Source organism: Elgaria multicarinata, chromosome 10 (assembly GCF_023053635.1).
Source record: "Elgaria multicarinata webbii isolate HBS135686 ecotype San Diego chromosome 10, rElgMul1.1.pri, whole genome shotgun sequence".
Lineage (NCBI taxonomy): Eukaryota > Metazoa > Chordata > Lepidosauria > Squamata > Anguidae > Elgaria > Elgaria multicarinata.
In genome coordinates, this window is record NC_086180.1 from 649,239 (window position 1) to 665,857 (window position 16,619).

At 54.8% G+C, this 16,619-nt stretch overlaps 3 protein-coding genes across 5 annotated transcripts in view; 2 read left to right on the forward strand and 1 right to left on the reverse strand.

Moving 5' to 3' along the window:
* The window catches only part of LOC134404881 (retinol dehydrogenase 13-like), a 143,493-nt gene that overhangs the window by 6,586 nt on the left and 120,288 nt on the right, over positions 1-16,619 (forward strand). The gene's annotated exons all lie outside the window — the stretch shown is intronic.
* INO80B (INO80 complex subunit B) lies at positions 1,337-7,026 on the reverse strand. The gene is made up of 5 exons (XM_063135077.1): positions 6,922-7,026; positions 5,846-6,032; positions 5,274-5,392; positions 4,571-4,746; positions 1,337-2,507 (listed from the first exon to the last, which is right to left on the reverse strand). The coding sequence occupies exons 1-5, from the start codon at positions 6,989-6,991 to the stop codon at positions 2,043-2,045; spliced, it is 1,017 nt and encodes a 338-aa protein (XP_062991147.1). The 5' UTR covers positions 6,992-7,026; the 3' UTR covers positions 1,337-2,042.
* RTKN (rhotekin) overlaps positions 14,634-16,619 on the forward strand; it is a 35,992-nt gene continuing 34,006 nt past the window's right edge. For all 3 annotated transcript variants that reach the window (XM_063135473.1, XM_063135477.1, XM_063135478.1), the window contains exon 1: positions 14,634-14,805. In XM_063135473.1, the coding sequence (XP_062991543.1) occupies positions 14,695-14,805 (111 nt within the window). In that variant the 5' untranslated portion in view covers positions 14,634-14,694. The remainder of the gene's footprint in view (positions 14,806-16,619) is intronic.

Consider the following 16,619-nt stretch of genomic DNA (forward strand, 5'->3'; position numbering starts at 1 on the left):
GTTAGAGCAGTACGACAATGGAACCAGTTACCTAGGGAGGTTGTGGGCTCTCCCACACTAGAGGCCTTCAAGAGGCAGCTGGACCACCATTTGTCAGGGATGCTTTAGGGTGGATTCCTGCATTGAGCAGGGGGTTGGACTCGATGGCCTTATAGGCCCCTTCCAACTCTGCTATTCTATGATTCTATGAAGAAATAACACTAAGCTAATGTGCACATTGCAGCAGACACCACTGCAGGAGATAATGATCTCTATGAGATCTTAGGGTTGCCAAGCAGAACAGGGAAAACATGTAGTAAAAGAGGCAACCTCTGCAAGGCCAATTAAGGACACCCAAAAAGAGCGTCAGGAGGAGTTTTAAAGGCTCGGCACAACAGCCTCTTTAGCGGAGAAGACCAAGGCGAATGGGAGATGACACCCTTCCTCCTGTTCACCACCAAGGGCCAGGAACCGTCATGACTAAGTACGCGTGACCTGGCTAGACATGCCAGCACGGATGAGTCAGGTGCGACTAAAGCTCATGTTGATATAATAGGAAAGATTTGTAGAGCAACCAATCCCTTGAGAGGGTATTTCTCCCCCCACCCACCCACCCCAAGATATCAGATAAAACAAGGGGAAAGGAGTCTTTGGTGGGCCTGGGCCATCCAGACAAACATTGGCTTCACTCCTAAAGGGGTCGGGGCTCTCCATCACTGGAGATATTCAAGGAAAGACTGGGAAGCCCATGTGTCAGGAATGCTTTAAGCTGCACTGCACTGAGCAGGGGTTTGGATTGAATGGCCCCGTCCAACGCTGGTTCTGTGACTGTGGTCACCGGGACCCTGAGGCACAAGGCCAGGAACAATCTCCTGAGCACCAAAAGGGCAATGGGGGCCCGTCTGCTGGGTGCTTGGCACCGGCAGCAGCGCTGCACTGCTTCACCCCTCACCATCCTCAAAGCTGGGCAGGGATCACAGCAAAATGGTGGGGACAATTCCCACCTACACTGCAGTTCAAAGGCTGGGGCTTTGTTCACTTGCCAGAGGGCGGCAGCCACAGCGCAGTCACCATGGCAAGGGGAGACGCAGCTCATTCTGAGCAGGGCGAGCCAAGAAGAGCACTGCTTCATCACAGATTTTCACCTTGATCCCAGATGCCTCATTCTACAGTGACAATACCTAAAACCTGAGCAACCGGGCCATGGGCAGACGAGACCCTGGCAGCACGCCTCTGGGTGCTCCCCAGCTTGGCCTGTGCCACTGTCACAAGAGAACCGTCTCCTCTGGACCTCGCCGTCGGTAAAAGGCGTGATTAGAGAAGCCGGGAAGCACCAATAATCAGACTGCTCAGGCTCTCCAGGAAACCTTTACTATGTCTTTAATGTCACAACAAATATACACATGAGCAATGAGACCATGTTCTTCTGCAAGGCCTAGCTGATTGGGCACGGGGCCCAAGAGTACCATCCATCCCTTCCTGCCCTCGCACAGCAGCCTGCAGCTGAAAAAAGAACTGGCGAAGCACCTGCTTCTGACTGGGAAGGGAAAGGAGTGCAGAAGAGGCCGAGCGAGATTGCTGAACTCGTCCCCTGCGCTCTCTCGCTCTCTCAAGGCCAACGTCGTCCCAGCGGTAAAGGGCACAGGCTGCTGCCCCCTATCAGCTCCGGCGCCACCACAAAGCAGCTGCAGCTGCTACGCTGACGTGGACCTCATGCCTCTGTCTAAAGGGGAGTGAGTGGCAAGCAGCGCACGCCCCGCCTGGCCCCATCCAGGGGAGGAGCGCATCCCTTAGCACCCCGGTGCCTGCTGCCATCAAAGGCCATGTCTCGCTCGCAGCCCGTTTGAGAGGCCGTGGCCCATCCGCTCAGCAAGGCTCGTGAGGCCCCTGTCTGGCATCCCTGAGGGTGGACAAATGTGTTCGTTGCCATCAGCCGGGCGGGACCAGCGGCCTGCCCAAGCCCGCCTCCGCCTGGGGGAGAAGGCCACATCCTCCCAGGCCCCGAGAGTCTCCTGAGCAGCCCCGTCTGGCCCACGGCCTCCGAGGCGTGGAGGGCGATGGCGCTAGGCTGCCACCTGTTGGAGCAGCAGGTTCTTCTTGTAGCAGGCCAGGCTGCAGAGAGGCACCCCCGTGCGGGAGCAGGAATACCGCTTGAGGTGGGCGCAGCCACTCACCCCGCAAGGGGTGGGGGCTGGTGCAGAAGGCAGGAGGGAGGGCAGCAGGGGCAGGGTGGCTCCCGGAGGGAAGGACACCGTGATGCCGTTGGCGGCGCTGCGGTAGCAGACCGTGGGGGCCACCACCCCTCTGGCCTTGCGCTCACGCAGCGTCTTCACTTTGGCCTTGCTGGTCTTGGTGAGGCGCTCAATGGTTTGGTTCTTGTTCTCCTCGGCCTTCTTGGCAGCCTGGAGGCGCCGCTTGCGCGCCCGCTCCTCCCGCTTCACCAGCATCTCCTCGGTCAGCTCCTTGGCCTTGTAGCCCATCGGCAGCTCCAGCAGGGGCTGGCTCTGCTGCTTGTGCAAGAGGGCTTTCTGCGGGCGCGGAGAGAGAGAGAAAGAATGGATGGGTGGGTCTGGCAGAGGCGGACCTCATGCAGGTACAGAGGCAGGCAGGCAGGGAGGGAAGGAAGGAAAGGAACACTCACAAAGTTGTTTTTAGGGCTGACAAAGTGGTCTTGAGGAGGAAGACAGTGGCACACAGAGGCTGTGGGGAGACCCAGCTTTGTGCGCCCAAGCAGGATTTTGGACCTTTTCTCTCTTAGGGCTGGCAGTAATTGCACATGATGGGGAGACAGGCTCTCTGGCTCATGGCTGGGGTAGAGGCAGGTAGAAGGGCCGGTTCCCATTCAGGGAGGGTGGTGCCAGGCTGGGAATGCCTAGGCGGAAAGTTGGTGTCTTCCCACCCCGACCCTGACCCCATGCTGCCACAGCCACATATGGACTGAATTGAGAGACCCCCCATCTCCATTCAGGTCGGAGGCACAGAGAGAGAGAGAGAGAGAGAGAGAGAAAGAGAGAAAGAGAGAGAGAGAGAGAGAGAGAAAGAGAGAAAGAGAGAGCACACTCCAAGATGGAAGCAAACCAGCCTTGGGGCTGAACTACTGTGGCCGTCATTCCTCTCTCCTTCTTAAACCAAGTGCTTTGGCAACTTTCACTCCCAGGACAAGCCACGGATCCAGGTCACTGACGGAAGGGGGAACTGAAGCTGACACGAACACGCCAAGAAGCCCAAGTAAGGGTATTTCAGGTCAGGTTCTCCAACGCGGCACCTGTAGGGCCAGGCCGTGTCGCCCTCCAAGCTATTTCCCCCCTCTGCAAGTGAATCGAGTGATTCCTTCATTCACTTGATTGTGTGTGTGGAGGGGGACTCCTTGCCAAAAGCTGTGTCCATGAAGGGGGTGACTGCCACGACACAGGCTCTGAACAACAGACCTGGCTGCAGCTACTCCCTGCTCAAGCCAAGCACCACCGCTTGATATGCCTGAGGCAAGGGATAAAACCCACCTTCCTGTGCTGAGGTGAATGATTGTCAGAGTGGGTGTTAAATAAGTAAACTTTAGATGATAAATGCCAAACAGACACATGGGATTTTTGTGGTAGTTTAAAAACAAAACAATCAAAATTTATTTTCAAAAGTACACAAGCTTTGTTTCAAATAAACCATTTAAAAACCTTTTTGAAACCTGTCATACAATCCTTTCACTCACATACGCGCTTTCCTTTTTCTCACACAATCAATCTTGAACTTTCTTTATTATCTGAATTAATATACATCAACTACGTGCACACCACACTCCAAAGACACCACTCTCTACACTGACCCTCAAATTTCCCAGAACTTAAGTACTCTAAACACAGAGAGCACTAAAGACTCTAAGAGGACCTAAAAAGTCTCCCCCAATCCCCTCAGTCCTTCCCTTATATGTCCCTCCTCCCCCTCCCAAGACATTCTGACTCCGCCCACTCAGGCCAACATTCTAAACTCACCACAGACTTACAAACTGCAGACATACATTTGGGAACTGACTTGTGGGGTGTAATGCCACAGTGACCTTTGCCCCCACTTCAGTAAATATTCTGGAAGGGGACTTTTCCTTGCCCCAAGCAACTGAATTTTGTATACTTTTTAATGTTTACTGTTTTAACTTTTGTAAACCGCCCAGAGATCTTCAGCTATGGGGCGGTATATAAATGTAATAAATAGAGAAATTGCTCCATTCAGTTGCATGGGTATGGGGAGAGACAGAGAACAAACAAAGGACCAGAAAAAGAAAGAACAAAAGAGGAGCCAGAGAGTGAGAAGGAAGGAAGGAAAGGAGCCAGAGTGAATAGCACATGCACAGGGTGCACATTCACAAAGACAGATGTGGGGGCCACTCCCAACATTTTTGTAATTGGCCCTCCACGCCCCGTCTGGCCCCCTGAGGAAAGCATTCTTTCCAGCTCGAGCATTCAACCCATTTAAGCTGCTGTCTGGTTCCTCAGGGCCACCCAGCCACCACATGGCAGACTCCGGGGACAGAGCACTAAAACCTTCCTCTGTCTCCCCCTTGTCTTGCCCTGGAGTTCCAGTGACAGCAGCCTCCCTTCCTTACCTGCCTAGCTGTGAGCAGGGACTCATCCACCTCCTTCTTGAGCTCCCCGTTGTCATCCAGTTCCCCACGCTCTAGGGCATCCAGCCAGCGCTGTTCCTCCTCCTCCTCCCGAGCTGGAAAGCCCATTTCTGCATCAAGCTCCGGCAGAGGAGATGGCTCCAAGTTGCTGTCCTCATCTGCGTGTGAGAAGAGTTTGCCTTTACTGTTGATAATAAAGACAGAATGTCTCCTGCATCCTTACAGTCAAGTTCCAATTGTCCTGGGACCATGGAGTCATAGTAGCAGAGGAAAACTGTTACTTGCTCTAAGTGAGGGATGCTCACTGCAAGGTTGCTTTTTGTATTTGAAGTGTTTTACAATGTAACTCATAGAATCATAGAATAGCAGAGTTGGAAGGGGCCTACAAGGCCATCGAGTCCAACCCCCTGCTCAATGCAGGAATCCACCCTAAAGCAACTCTGTTCTTATGGTCCAACCCTGTCTCTCCTGACCGGGCAGCTAGTCCTCCCCTTCTTGAAACCAACTGACACACACATCCTCCCCACCTCAGCAAGTGAGCAGCCCAGTAGCTGGACTGACTGATGGAGAGAAACGATCCACAGTTCTACCGAGCAAGTGGATCCCTCAGCTCCTTCTCTTATCTCCACTTTCAAGCAGCATTTGCTCTCCCAGAGGGATTTCACAGAAGGAATCACCTACTCACCCAACCATGCTCGATATTGTTCAATGGGAACCCCCTCCATGGGCTCATCCTCATCATCCACAACCATGAGCGGGGAGGGGGATCGTGGCCTCTCAGGGATGACAGTAAATGTCGGCACGCTGGCAAGACAAAGAGAAAGCCAGTAAGCTTTCAGGTCAAAACTGGGATGGCAAAGACGACAGGAGAGGCTCACAGGTTTGCCAAGGCCAGATCTGAGCGGCGGGTGGGAATGTCAAAGTGAAGTGGTGAAAGGAGCAGCTGGTCTTGGATGGTTTTCCTGAGCTACAAAACGTATTTCTCATAGAGAGTTGAGAGGTTTGAACGTTTTCACAAGCAGCACAAGCGACTGAGGGTAGCTGGCAGGGGTGGAGTTTTAACCTTCATTGTGTTCGTTGGTCTTATTTTAACTGTTTAGTTTTTACATAAATGTCATATTCACCAGAAACCTTTGGTCGGTGTGGCCTAAGTACAAGACAGTCCACCATCGCTCCTCCCACCCGGCATCTCTCCCTCCCTCCCTCCACCCACCGTGGCCCTCCTGCGTGCCCAGTGCTTGAGATCCCTCTGTGTACCTCTTGGTGCCTAAGACCTGTCCCCCTAGCTTGATTTTGAGTTTCAGCTGAGGCTTGGGGAGCGCAACTCCCATCTCCACAGTGGCCATGCCCACGTCCTCGCGGTGATGTCTCTTCTTGTGTTTCTTCTTATGCTTCTTGTGTTTCTTCTTGTGGGACCCGTGATTGTTAGACTCATCCTCATCACCTAAGATGGGCAAAGAAAGCAAGAAGGTTGCCACGACGGAGCTCAGACAACAAGCCCTTTTGGCTGAAGTGACGCATGTGTGCGAGAGGCTACGACATCCATCGCAGGAATGGGGTGGGTGGGGGGTTACTGGCAGTCACAGCTGGACACCTTCCAGGTAGAAACAACCAAAGGATGGATTCAGGTCAACAGCTGAGTCTCTGGCTGAGTTCAGACGACATGCTAATCAACGGTTGTTTCCCATTCTGTTCCTATTACCCCACCACCCCCACCCCGCAGTTGATTAGCGTGTCGTCTGAACTCAGCCAGTGACTCCACCGGCGGCAAACCCCTTGCTGACTCTCTCACAGAAACGTGCTGTCTTGAGATTCCTTGAAAACAGGGGCAGCGGCTGCAAACTCACCGGCTTCCAAACCCTCCCGAACATTGGCAGAAATTAAGCACCCCGTTTTTATTTTATGTTGAAATAGTCTCATTGGCACCAGCGGCTCAGCCGTTTTCCCGAATTCTCATGGAGCCGCGATGTTCACCGAGGGCGCTCGGCGGACCCGACTTTGAATTAAGAAGCTGCGACGTTCAGTGGGTCTTCTCGGACAACCCCACCGGGGGAGGGGAGGGGAGGGGAGGGGAGGGGAGGGAGGGGGAGCTCTCTCGCTCTCGCACGCCCTCCCCCCCCACCCCCGGGGAGGCTCCATGGCAACCGGGCCTCTGCTTGCCCACGAACGAGGCCCTGGCCCTCCGGCCTTCGCAGCGGGGTGGGTGTGCAGCAGGCGGCGCTGCCCGCCCCGGGGGAGGCTTGGCCGGGGAGGGGGGCCTCCTGGGGCTCCTGATCTAGCAGCCGGGGCTGGGGAGGGCAGCACGCAGAAGCCCCCGCCCGGCCCGCGCTCACCTCGGCCGGCCCCCTCCATCCTCCCGCCGCCGCCGCCGCCGCCCTCTGCCCTCCGCCACGCTTTGCTCATCAATCCGCCGCCGGAGGAAGCCGCTTCACGGCCACCTCCCCGGGGGACCCCAATTGCGACGCACACAGGCGTGCTGACGCACTTCCGCTCCGGAGCAGGCGTCGCGCGCGACGTAGACTGGTCTCTAGACTCACACGGGGGCACAGACTTCCGGGTCCCTTGTGACGCCAGTCGTCGGAGCTGCCGCGCCATCGGGCAGCAGCGGGACCCCAAAGGCGCCCGGGCCTCGTTTGGGGCGGCCCGCGAGAGCCACGCCGGGCGGGCGCCGCTCTTGGCTGCCGGCGCAAGCGGCCCTCTGGGGCCCCTGCAAGAGGCCTCTCCGGGCGGGCGGCGCCTGCATTGCGAGTGCGGGCAGATTCCTGCCGGCTGCACGTCGCCCTTGGCTCCTGAGCCCGGCTGGGGACTGCGGGGTGGGGAGTTGTAGGAGCACCACAAGAGCCACGATGCTGCGCTGAGCAGGGATCCCGGCATGTTGTTGCCACAGCGGGCCCCATTGCGAAACCCACAAGCAGAACACGACTGCGGCAGCACCCCCAAGCCCATGTTCCCCAGCAACTGGCATACTGCCTCTGGTACTGGGGGCAGCACGTAGCCATCCGGACTAGTCCCCCTGGATAGCCGCCGCCTCCTCCAGCCAGGGATTTATCCACCCCCTCCCCCCTTTTAAAGCCATCCAAATTGGTGGCCATCACTACCTCTTGTGACAGTGACTTCCATAGTTTAACTCTGCATTGTGTTCGTTTTATCTGTCCTGAATTCTCCCCCCTTATTCGCCATTTCACTAAGCAAAATAGTGCCAGGTGTTGTGACCTTTCCCCATAGGGGAGTTACTCCAACTCCTCAACTATTCATAGAATCATAGAATAGCAGAGTTGGAAGGGGCCTACAAGGCCATCGAGTCCAACCCCCTGCTCAATGCAGGAATCCACCCTAAAGCATCCCTGACAGGTGGTTGTCCAGCTGCCTCTTGAATGCCTCTAGTGTGGGAGAGCCCACAGCCTCCCTAGGTAACTGGTTCCATTGTCGTACTGCTCTAACAGTCAGGAAGTTTTTCCTGATGTCCAGCTGGAATCTGGCTTCCTGTAACTTGAGCCCGTTATTGTAGTCGACCTTTTCTGCACATTTTCCAACTGTAAATTATCCTGTTTGAGGAGTGGCGAGCAGAACTGTACACAGTAGTGTAGAATGGGATGGGACCAAACAGGCATCCCTGACAGGTGGTTGTCCAGCTGCCTCTTGAAGGCCTCTAGGGTGGGAGAGCCCACCACCTCCATAGGCAATTGTTTTATTTATTTATTTATTTATTCATTTATTTATTACATTTCTATACCACCCAATAGCTGGAGCTCTCCTCGGGGCGGTTCACAAAAACAAAAACCATCCATTATCATACTGCTCTAACAGGAAGTTTTTCCTGATGTCCAGCCAGAATCTGGCTTCCTGTCCCTTGAGCCCGTTATTCCGTGTCCTGCACTCTGGGAGGATCGAGAAGAGATCTTGGCCTTCCTCTGTGGTACCACCTTTCAAGTATTTGAAGAGTGCTCTCATGTCTCCCCTCAATCTTCTCTTCTCCAGGCTAAACATGCCCAGTTCTTTCAGTCTCTCCTCATAGGGTTTTGTTTCCAGACCCCTGATCATCCTGGTTGCCCTCCTCTGAACACGCTGCAGCTTGTCTGCATCCTTCTTGAAGTGTGGTGCCCAGAACTGGATTCAATACTCTTTACAGAAACAACTGGAACATATTTCAGTACATCAAATTTGGCAGGAGCTCTTTCTGTGAGAGGTATTCAAAACACAGGAAGGACTAGAGTGAGGGAAAGGGCACTGCAGTCACTTGGGCAGTTTTTGCCTGGACAATGGGATGTACGCCTAGAAAAAAGGAGAGGGGGAGACACCCCCACCCCACCAGCTCATTAATGGAAGATTGGCAGACAGGCTGCCAGCAAAGCATGCAGATGACACCGGAGGACTTAAAGAAGTGAGCCAAGCTGCATGTTACAGAGGGAGGTCACCATTGCAACCACCCCTACCATCATCACCAAATCCAATGTGGGTGAAAATTCTGCCAAGTATCAGTTGGATCCTGATGAGTGTGAAGTAAAGGGCCATCCATCCAGGCTCTTCCAAAAGCCACCATTGCAGTGGTGCATCCTGCTCTCTGTCTGGGTTTGGCTGATTTAAGAGGCAGAGATTAATTCCTTACGGAAAAGTTTGAATTTCCATGTTCACCCAAGGAGAATGTTTGTGTCATGCAAGGACTGGCAAGAGAGGCATGCCACCTGGTTTTGAAGTCAAAGATCAATTGGCTGAGATGTTTAATTGATGTATAAAATAGTTTTTTGTTTGCATGAGAGTTCAGAGAAACTCTAACGGCAAATGAAAAGCTGTAGTAAGACTTGCATATAAGACATGTCCTTTGCACATTTTTGGAATGTGGCTCAAAGGAAGGATCGAGACAGGACACAAAAGAGACCCACACAGCACGTTTGTAAGGGAAGAAAACAAAAACTCAAGGAAGCTTCTGTGGAGGTCAAACACCATAAAGCAAAGTTCTTCTCTCTGAATGGAGGGTCGTGAATCCGCAAGGCAGAGTACAAGGAAAGCACTGATGAAACAGACCAACTCTTCAGGGTTTCAGGTAGGATTCCTTCCAAGTCCTACCTGGAGATGCCGGGGATTGAACCTGGCACCTTCTGCAAGCAAAGCAGGGGCTGCACCACTGAGCCACACCCCCACCTCCTTGTTCTACTGCTGCACACCGAGTTCATGCTGTAATTGAACTATACATTTACATTGAATCTCATCTGGTCTGGTATTTTGTTGCCTTTTTGCCGCTTTGGAGAGATCTGTTTGGAGCACTTTACAGTCTGCTTGACTAAGGACCTGTTCAGATAACATACTAAGCCATGGTTAGGCCCCTAACCCTTTTGCAGCAAATGGTTAGTGAGTGTGTTTAAACTGCGGTTATGTAGCCACCATGGTTAGGAATGGTTCACATGACACACTAAGCCATAATGGGCCTGTTCAGAAGATGCATTAAACCCTGTTGGTTAAGCGGCAAGGTTTTAGGTGTCTTGTGTGCTGCATTTTGCTAAACCCTGCTCACTCACTAACCTGCCAGACCATCTGCAGCAGGGTTAGCAGCTCTGTACTCTGTTCAGCACCATGTACACTGATGGTGCTATATAAATAAATAAATAAATAAATAATAACCGTGGCTTAAAGTGTTGTGTGTGACAGCACAGCTTGTGGTTAGTGCTCACGCCAGAGCCTGAAGGGTCGTCTCAACAGGCCCAATGTTTAGCTCAGAATGCTTAACTACCGTAGCTTAGTGTGTCGTCTGAACAGGGTCAAAATGGTTTACATCAGTGCTCATCCCTGACTCCTGGTCATGTATGAATGTTAAATAGCACCATTTCCAGTGCAGGTTCTTGAGAAACCTTCACTGCTTCCTTCCTTCCCTTGTGGGAACCCTCCATTTGTTCCTCTGCTTTAATCGGTTACCAATTCATGGGAAAACCCGTCCCCTTATCCTGTAATAGCTAACTTTATTCATGAGCCTTTGGTGAGTGGCTTTATCTAAACCTTTCTTTGAAGAACAAGAACATAATATCCACCAGATCACCCCATCTGGTTGCTTGTTGACACTTCTCAAAAAACAATTCCAAAAGGATGGTGAGGCCGGACTTCCTTTTGCAGGAGCCCTGCAAATTCTCCCTCAACAGACCTTGTTCTTGTAATCAAGCTTTCCATCCCTTTACTCAAGAGAGACATTAAGCTAAGCTTCCTCCTCAGGATGACTGTTCAGACACAAGGAAGAACTTCCAACAGCCAATAACTGCATGGCTCTTCTACTGGGTTGGTGACTTGGAACAAAGTTCTGGCACTTGGCAAAGATAGGACCCTTTCTTACCCCCTGCCCTGAAAGCAGGAATCCAGTCGGCACAGCCTGGCTGGGCCCCAGTCAGTCCTACTGCAAAGGATGCTTATGCAAAGAGGGGACAGTACGGAAACACATTGTAGGGGCAGAATGTAATGAGACGAGATTCTAGAATAACCAGTTTGCGGGGGAGAAAGTATGACAATGGACTGTGTAAGGAAGGGAAGTTTTGCAACACACTCTTATTTTTCACCTTTATTTGCAATACACTCTTGCCAGAAAGGAAGAACGCTCCACAAGTAATTTCAGTGCCCAAAATGTACAAACACAAATGCATGTTAAAACACGACGAGAAGCTGATCGTAGTTCCTGAAGGGCTGGGCTGGGCGCTTTGGAAAGATCCCCAAGTGCGTCAAGTGGCAGGCCTGCCCACCGCCATTGCTTGCTAGGTTAGTCACAGCAGCCGCAGCCCCTCCTGCCTGAGGCTGCACTTGTGTCCCCTCTTCCTTGGGAATGAACTCTAGCGGGGCAACGTCAAAGTCACAGGCCGTGCGTTTCCCACTGTTCCCTGCCTCCACATGCTTCTCTGCTCCCCTTTGGCCTGGGTAGTGAGGCTTGGTAAGATTAATGCCTGCAGCAAAGGGGTGGGGTGTGTGTGTGTGTGTGTGAGTGGCTGGCTGCGCTCCAGCTCTGAGCTGGCACCTGTGGGTGTGGAAAAGTGCAGACTTGCTGTGCACTGAGCATTGTGTAACCCACAGAGCATTTATTGGCAATGTGTGGGTCAGGCAAGATGCCGCTTTTCCCTCCCCTTGGGCATGGCAGGATCAGTGTGTCCAGGGAGTTCTCTCCCCCATGACCGCACGTGCAAAGCAGTAAGCATGGATCATGTGTGTGCACACACACACACACTGCAGGGAGCTCCAAGCAGGAGGAGAGGGATGAAAAGGTCGCCTCTAGGCTCCATTTTGAATGCTGGTGTGTAGCGCTGCTGGAGCAGGTGAAGCCATTCAGGCTAAAGTAAAGGTTTGCATTGACTGTGTATTGTATCATGTATTGATCTTTGTAAGTCGTTGTGTGAGGGTTTACCCTCAAAGGCAGGGCAGAAAAAGTATATTCAATAATGCCTCTGAGCATATACAGAGAGCACACTTCCTTACACACACCCATATAACCACAGCCAGTCCACTTTGCCTCACCTAGAAGCTTGGCCAAGGAAGGACATGTCTTACGTTGGGGGAGGGAATAGCACCTCTTGCCACCAGCTGTGTGGGGAAAACCGTGGCCTTTCTTACGGGCCTCATCAGTGGGCAGGTGAGGGCAGGGCGGAGAAGCAGAGCTGCAGGTGCTGTGGGGGCAGCTGGAGCAGGACAGGGATCAGAGCAGCTCAGCACAGCCAGCTCTAGGCAGCCTGAGGCAAGGGTGCAGGGGGGGGGGGAGGGGAGTCGCCAGGGGAGAGAGGAAGCAGAGAGCCCTGCGGGGGGGGGGGGGGCAACAGCCCTGCAGCTGGAAAGCATCTTCCAAACTGGGCACGTGGCTTAGCTTGCCAAGTATTGTCTACCCCATATAGGGGCAGCTCTGTGAGGGCTCTTAAATCAGGGGTGGGGGAGCTTTTTTTTTTTGCCTCCCCTGCAACCTAGCCTCCCTTGCACTGGAGGTGCCACTCCCAGGGGCTGGCTGGGACCTTCAGTCTACACAGCAGGTGCTCCACCTCTGAACTACACCCCCACTCCTGGAAAAAGTTACAGCCCTAGGTCCCTCTTAGCACGCCACATGCAGGATTAGAACCCACAACCCACAGGGCCTGCGCCAAGCACACCCACGCGCTTACACCGCTGAGCCAGACATTTCTAGCCCGAAGCATAAGAAAAGGTGAAAAAGTGAACCATGGTGGCTTTGTGTGTCATGTGGTGGTAAAGAAATCTGACAACGATGGCTAATCAACCACCCCCAGGTGTGGGGTGCCCCAGCTGTGGGGATAATAATAACAACAACAACAACAACAAAATTATTTGTTACCTGCCTCTCCCTCCAGATTGAGGCGGGGTACAACACAAATGCAAACGCCATAAAATACATATAATTAAAACATTTAAAACTAATACATTAATAAAAGCAGCACAGTATTAAAAGGCATCTTAAAATTCAACTGGGTAGGCCTGCCGGAAGGGATCAGTCTTTATAGCTTTATTAAAATCCGGAAGACTGTTGAATTGAGGAATCTCTCCCGGCAGGTCATTCCATAATCTGGGAGCGGCAGAAGAAAAGGTCCTCTGGGTAATAGTTGTCAGCCTTGTTTTTGTTGGCTGGAGTAAATTCTTCCCTGAGGACCCGAGTGTGCAGGGCAGATTGTACAGGAGAAGGCGACCCCGCAGGGAGCCTGGACCCAAAGGGGCCCTGAGGTGGCTCATGGTGTCCTCTGGCAGGGTCCCCAGTAGTTCAAATGCCAGTTCCACTAAAAAGCCACGGTGACTCTGAAGTCAGCCCCCTAGAGTGACCGCAACTGCTAGTGATGCTCTAGCTGACATGGACTTTCCCAGTAGTCAACATTGCTGTGCGCCGGCCACAGAGTCTGGCATAACCCGATTCCCGCCGCAGTGGCCATTGGGATATGCAGCCGGAGCGGCGGGAATACCGCCCAGAGCGGGAAGAGGTACGGGCTTCCCTAACTCTTCCCACGCCACTCCGTGGCCACCCTCCCCGCCCTTCCCCTGGTCCTGGCTCCTGTCTGAACAGGCCCATCCACATTCGCAGCCCACCCACGGAGCTTAGAGACCACAGGGGCCAAAGGGCAGTTTGCAAGCGCCCCCGCCCCCGCCCTGCCCGTGTGGACGGAGACTCAGGGAAGCCGTTTCTGCGGCGGGGAGTGTTGTGGCTGCTATACCCGAGAGCGGGGCTAGAGGAAGGAGACACGTGGGGGAGCAGACAGTTCCGACGAGGCTGCAGTCCTCCCCTCCGCCCCCCCTCCGCCCCGCTACACGGCCCACGTTCCGTCCCCTTCGCCCACCCCGCCGCGCGGCATTATTCGAGAGCCCGCGACCCTAAGCAGAGCCGCAGCAGGGCTCCATCCCTCTGTCCGTCCGCCTGGCCCCCTGGGCCGGGCCGGGCGCCCCTCTTCCCCGTTCCCCAAGACACACACGCACACACTCCCCCTGCATGCGCAGGGCAGTACCCGAAGCCGTTCGAGGGGAGGCCCTTGGCCAGCCGTGCCTCGGTGCCTGTCACCGCTCGGGGTCTCCTGGCGGCTGCCGGCACCCTCCACCCCCCCCCCCGCCAGCTGCCAGCTGCGGCCCCCCTTGCTGCCCAGAGACCTCCGCGGGCCTGGCAGGGAGCCCAGCCAGCTCCCAAGCGCCAGCCGGGGCCTGGCCCTCCCCAATTCGGCGGGGACTTGACGGTCCTGGGCCGCCGGCGGGGCCTTGAGGGGAAGGAGCCAAGGGCAGCCGCGACGCGTCGGGGAGCCGGAAGCCCACGGGGCGCCCCGGCTGGGAAGGGCTCCTCGGCAGCCAGCGCGGGGAGGGAGGCCTGGCCCGGCCGCGCGGCCTCCTTCCTGCTCCCTTTTGGGGCCGGCCGGGAGGGGCAGCTGCGCGATCCCCGGGCGCCTCCGCCTTCCGCGACGGGGCGGGCAGAAGCCGGGGCGCCGCCCCGCGGCTCAACGCCGCCCAGGTGGCCAGGGGGACCGGCCGTCGGAGGTGCTGGGAGGGTGCCGCCCGAGCCAAAGTTCCTTTCCCGTCGCTCGGTGGGGGCCCCGTCGCTGGGCGCCCCCCCCCCCCCGACAGCCTCACCCAGTCTCCGGCTCGGCGCCCGGGCGCCCACCCGCCAAGGGACCATGTTCCAGCGGCACCACCGGAGCAGAGTGACGGTCGCGCGGGGCTCAGCCCTGGAGATGGAGATCCGACGGGGCCGGTTCCGGCTGAGCCTTCTCGGGGACACCGAGCAGGTAGGCCTGCGTGAAAACACCGCCCGTGGAAACCGCCCCCCTCGCCGCCGCCGCCGCCGCCATCGCGGAGTTGGCCCAGATCAGGCAGCGACCCTGAGCGCACTTCAGGACGGCCGCGTAGGTGGCGGCGGGGCGCGGGGGGAGGGGGGCAAAACCTGTAAAGCGCCTCGTGGCCCTTGAAAAGGTCGGGGATTAGTCTGCGGGGACGAGCAGGGGGGGGGAGGGGGTCGGGGCGGCTCAGAGCTGCCTTCCTCCTCCTCCTCCTCCCCGGCCAGACCGATATCCGTGCGACCTGCCCACGCGCAGCCTCGGCGGAGACGCGAGGAGGGCAGAGCGGCCCATTCCCAAGAGCAGCCACGGGGCGGAGACGCGCGTCTGTCCGTCTGGTCTTCGCGGCTCTTCCCTGGAGCAGCTGATGAGGGATGAGGACGTAGGGGAGCTGCGCAAGAGACCAGCGTGGAGCCCACCTGACCACAAGGGAGGGGTGGGAGGGGGACATAGGAAGATTATGGGGGGGGGCAGGTGATGCGCACGGGCGAGGCTAGAGAAGGAAAGGTACTTGTTGGCAGTGATGGTGGGGAGGGTCTCCTCTTATTTGGGCCTAGAGTACATTTCTTCTGTTGCTTAGAGGGCTTTGGGGCAAGAAGGCGGCGGCCTTGGGCAACTCATTGTTCAGACCCTTCTGAAGTTGCCCAAAAGCACCAGGCCTGATACAGACGTCTGCATGCCTCCCTCCATGGTGAGAAGTGACCGTTTATGGCCTGGTCTCTGCTTCTTGTATTTTAACCACTTACAGATCCATAGCAGGACCTCTCCTTCTATTCCACGACTGCTAAGTTTGCTCAGGAGTCTTTGGTGAGGGACTATTAAGTTTCATTCCTCTGAAAACAACAGAATGAAATTTAATAGGGATAAATGCCAAGTTCTACTTCTAGGAAAAAGATACCAAATGCAGTTGCAAGATGGGGGATACTTGGCTCAGCAATACTACAAACGAGAAGGATCTTGGAATTGTTGTACATCACAAGCTGAATATGAGCCAAGAGTGTGATATGGCTGCAAGAAAGGCAAATGCTATTTTGGGCTGCATTCATAGAAGCCAGATTCCAGCTGGACATCAGGAAAAACTTCCTGACTATTAGAGCAGTACGACAATGGAACCAGTTACCTAGGGAGGTTGTGGGCTCTCCCACACTAGAGGCATTCAAGAGGCAGCTGGACAACCATCTGTCAGGGATGCTTTAGGGTGGATTCCTGCATTGAGCAGGGGGTTGGACTCAATGGCCTTGTAGGCCCCTTCCAACTCTGCTATTCTATGATTCTATGAAGTATAGCTTCCAAATTGTGTGAAGTACTGGTTCCCCTCTATTCGGCACTGCTGGGCACCACACTTCAACAAGGTTGCAGACAAGCTGGAGCATGTTCAGAGGAGGGCAACCAGGACGATCAGGGTTCTGGAAACAAAGCCCTACGAGGAGAGACTGAAAGAACAGGCATGTTTAGCCTGGAGAAGAGAAGATTGAGGGGAGACATGAGAGCACTCTTCAAATACTTCAAAGGTTGTCACACAGAAGAGGGCCAGGTTCTCTTCTCAATCCTCCCAGAGTGCAGGACACGGAATAACGGGCCCAAGTTACAGGAAGCCAGATTCCAGCTGGACATCAGGAAAAACTTCCCGACTGTTAGAGCAGTACGACAATGGAACCAGTTACCTAGTGAGGTCGTGGGCTGTTGCACACTAGAGGCCTTCAAGAGGCAGCTGGACAATCATCTGTCAGGGATGCTTTAAGGTGGATACCTGCACTGAGCAGGGG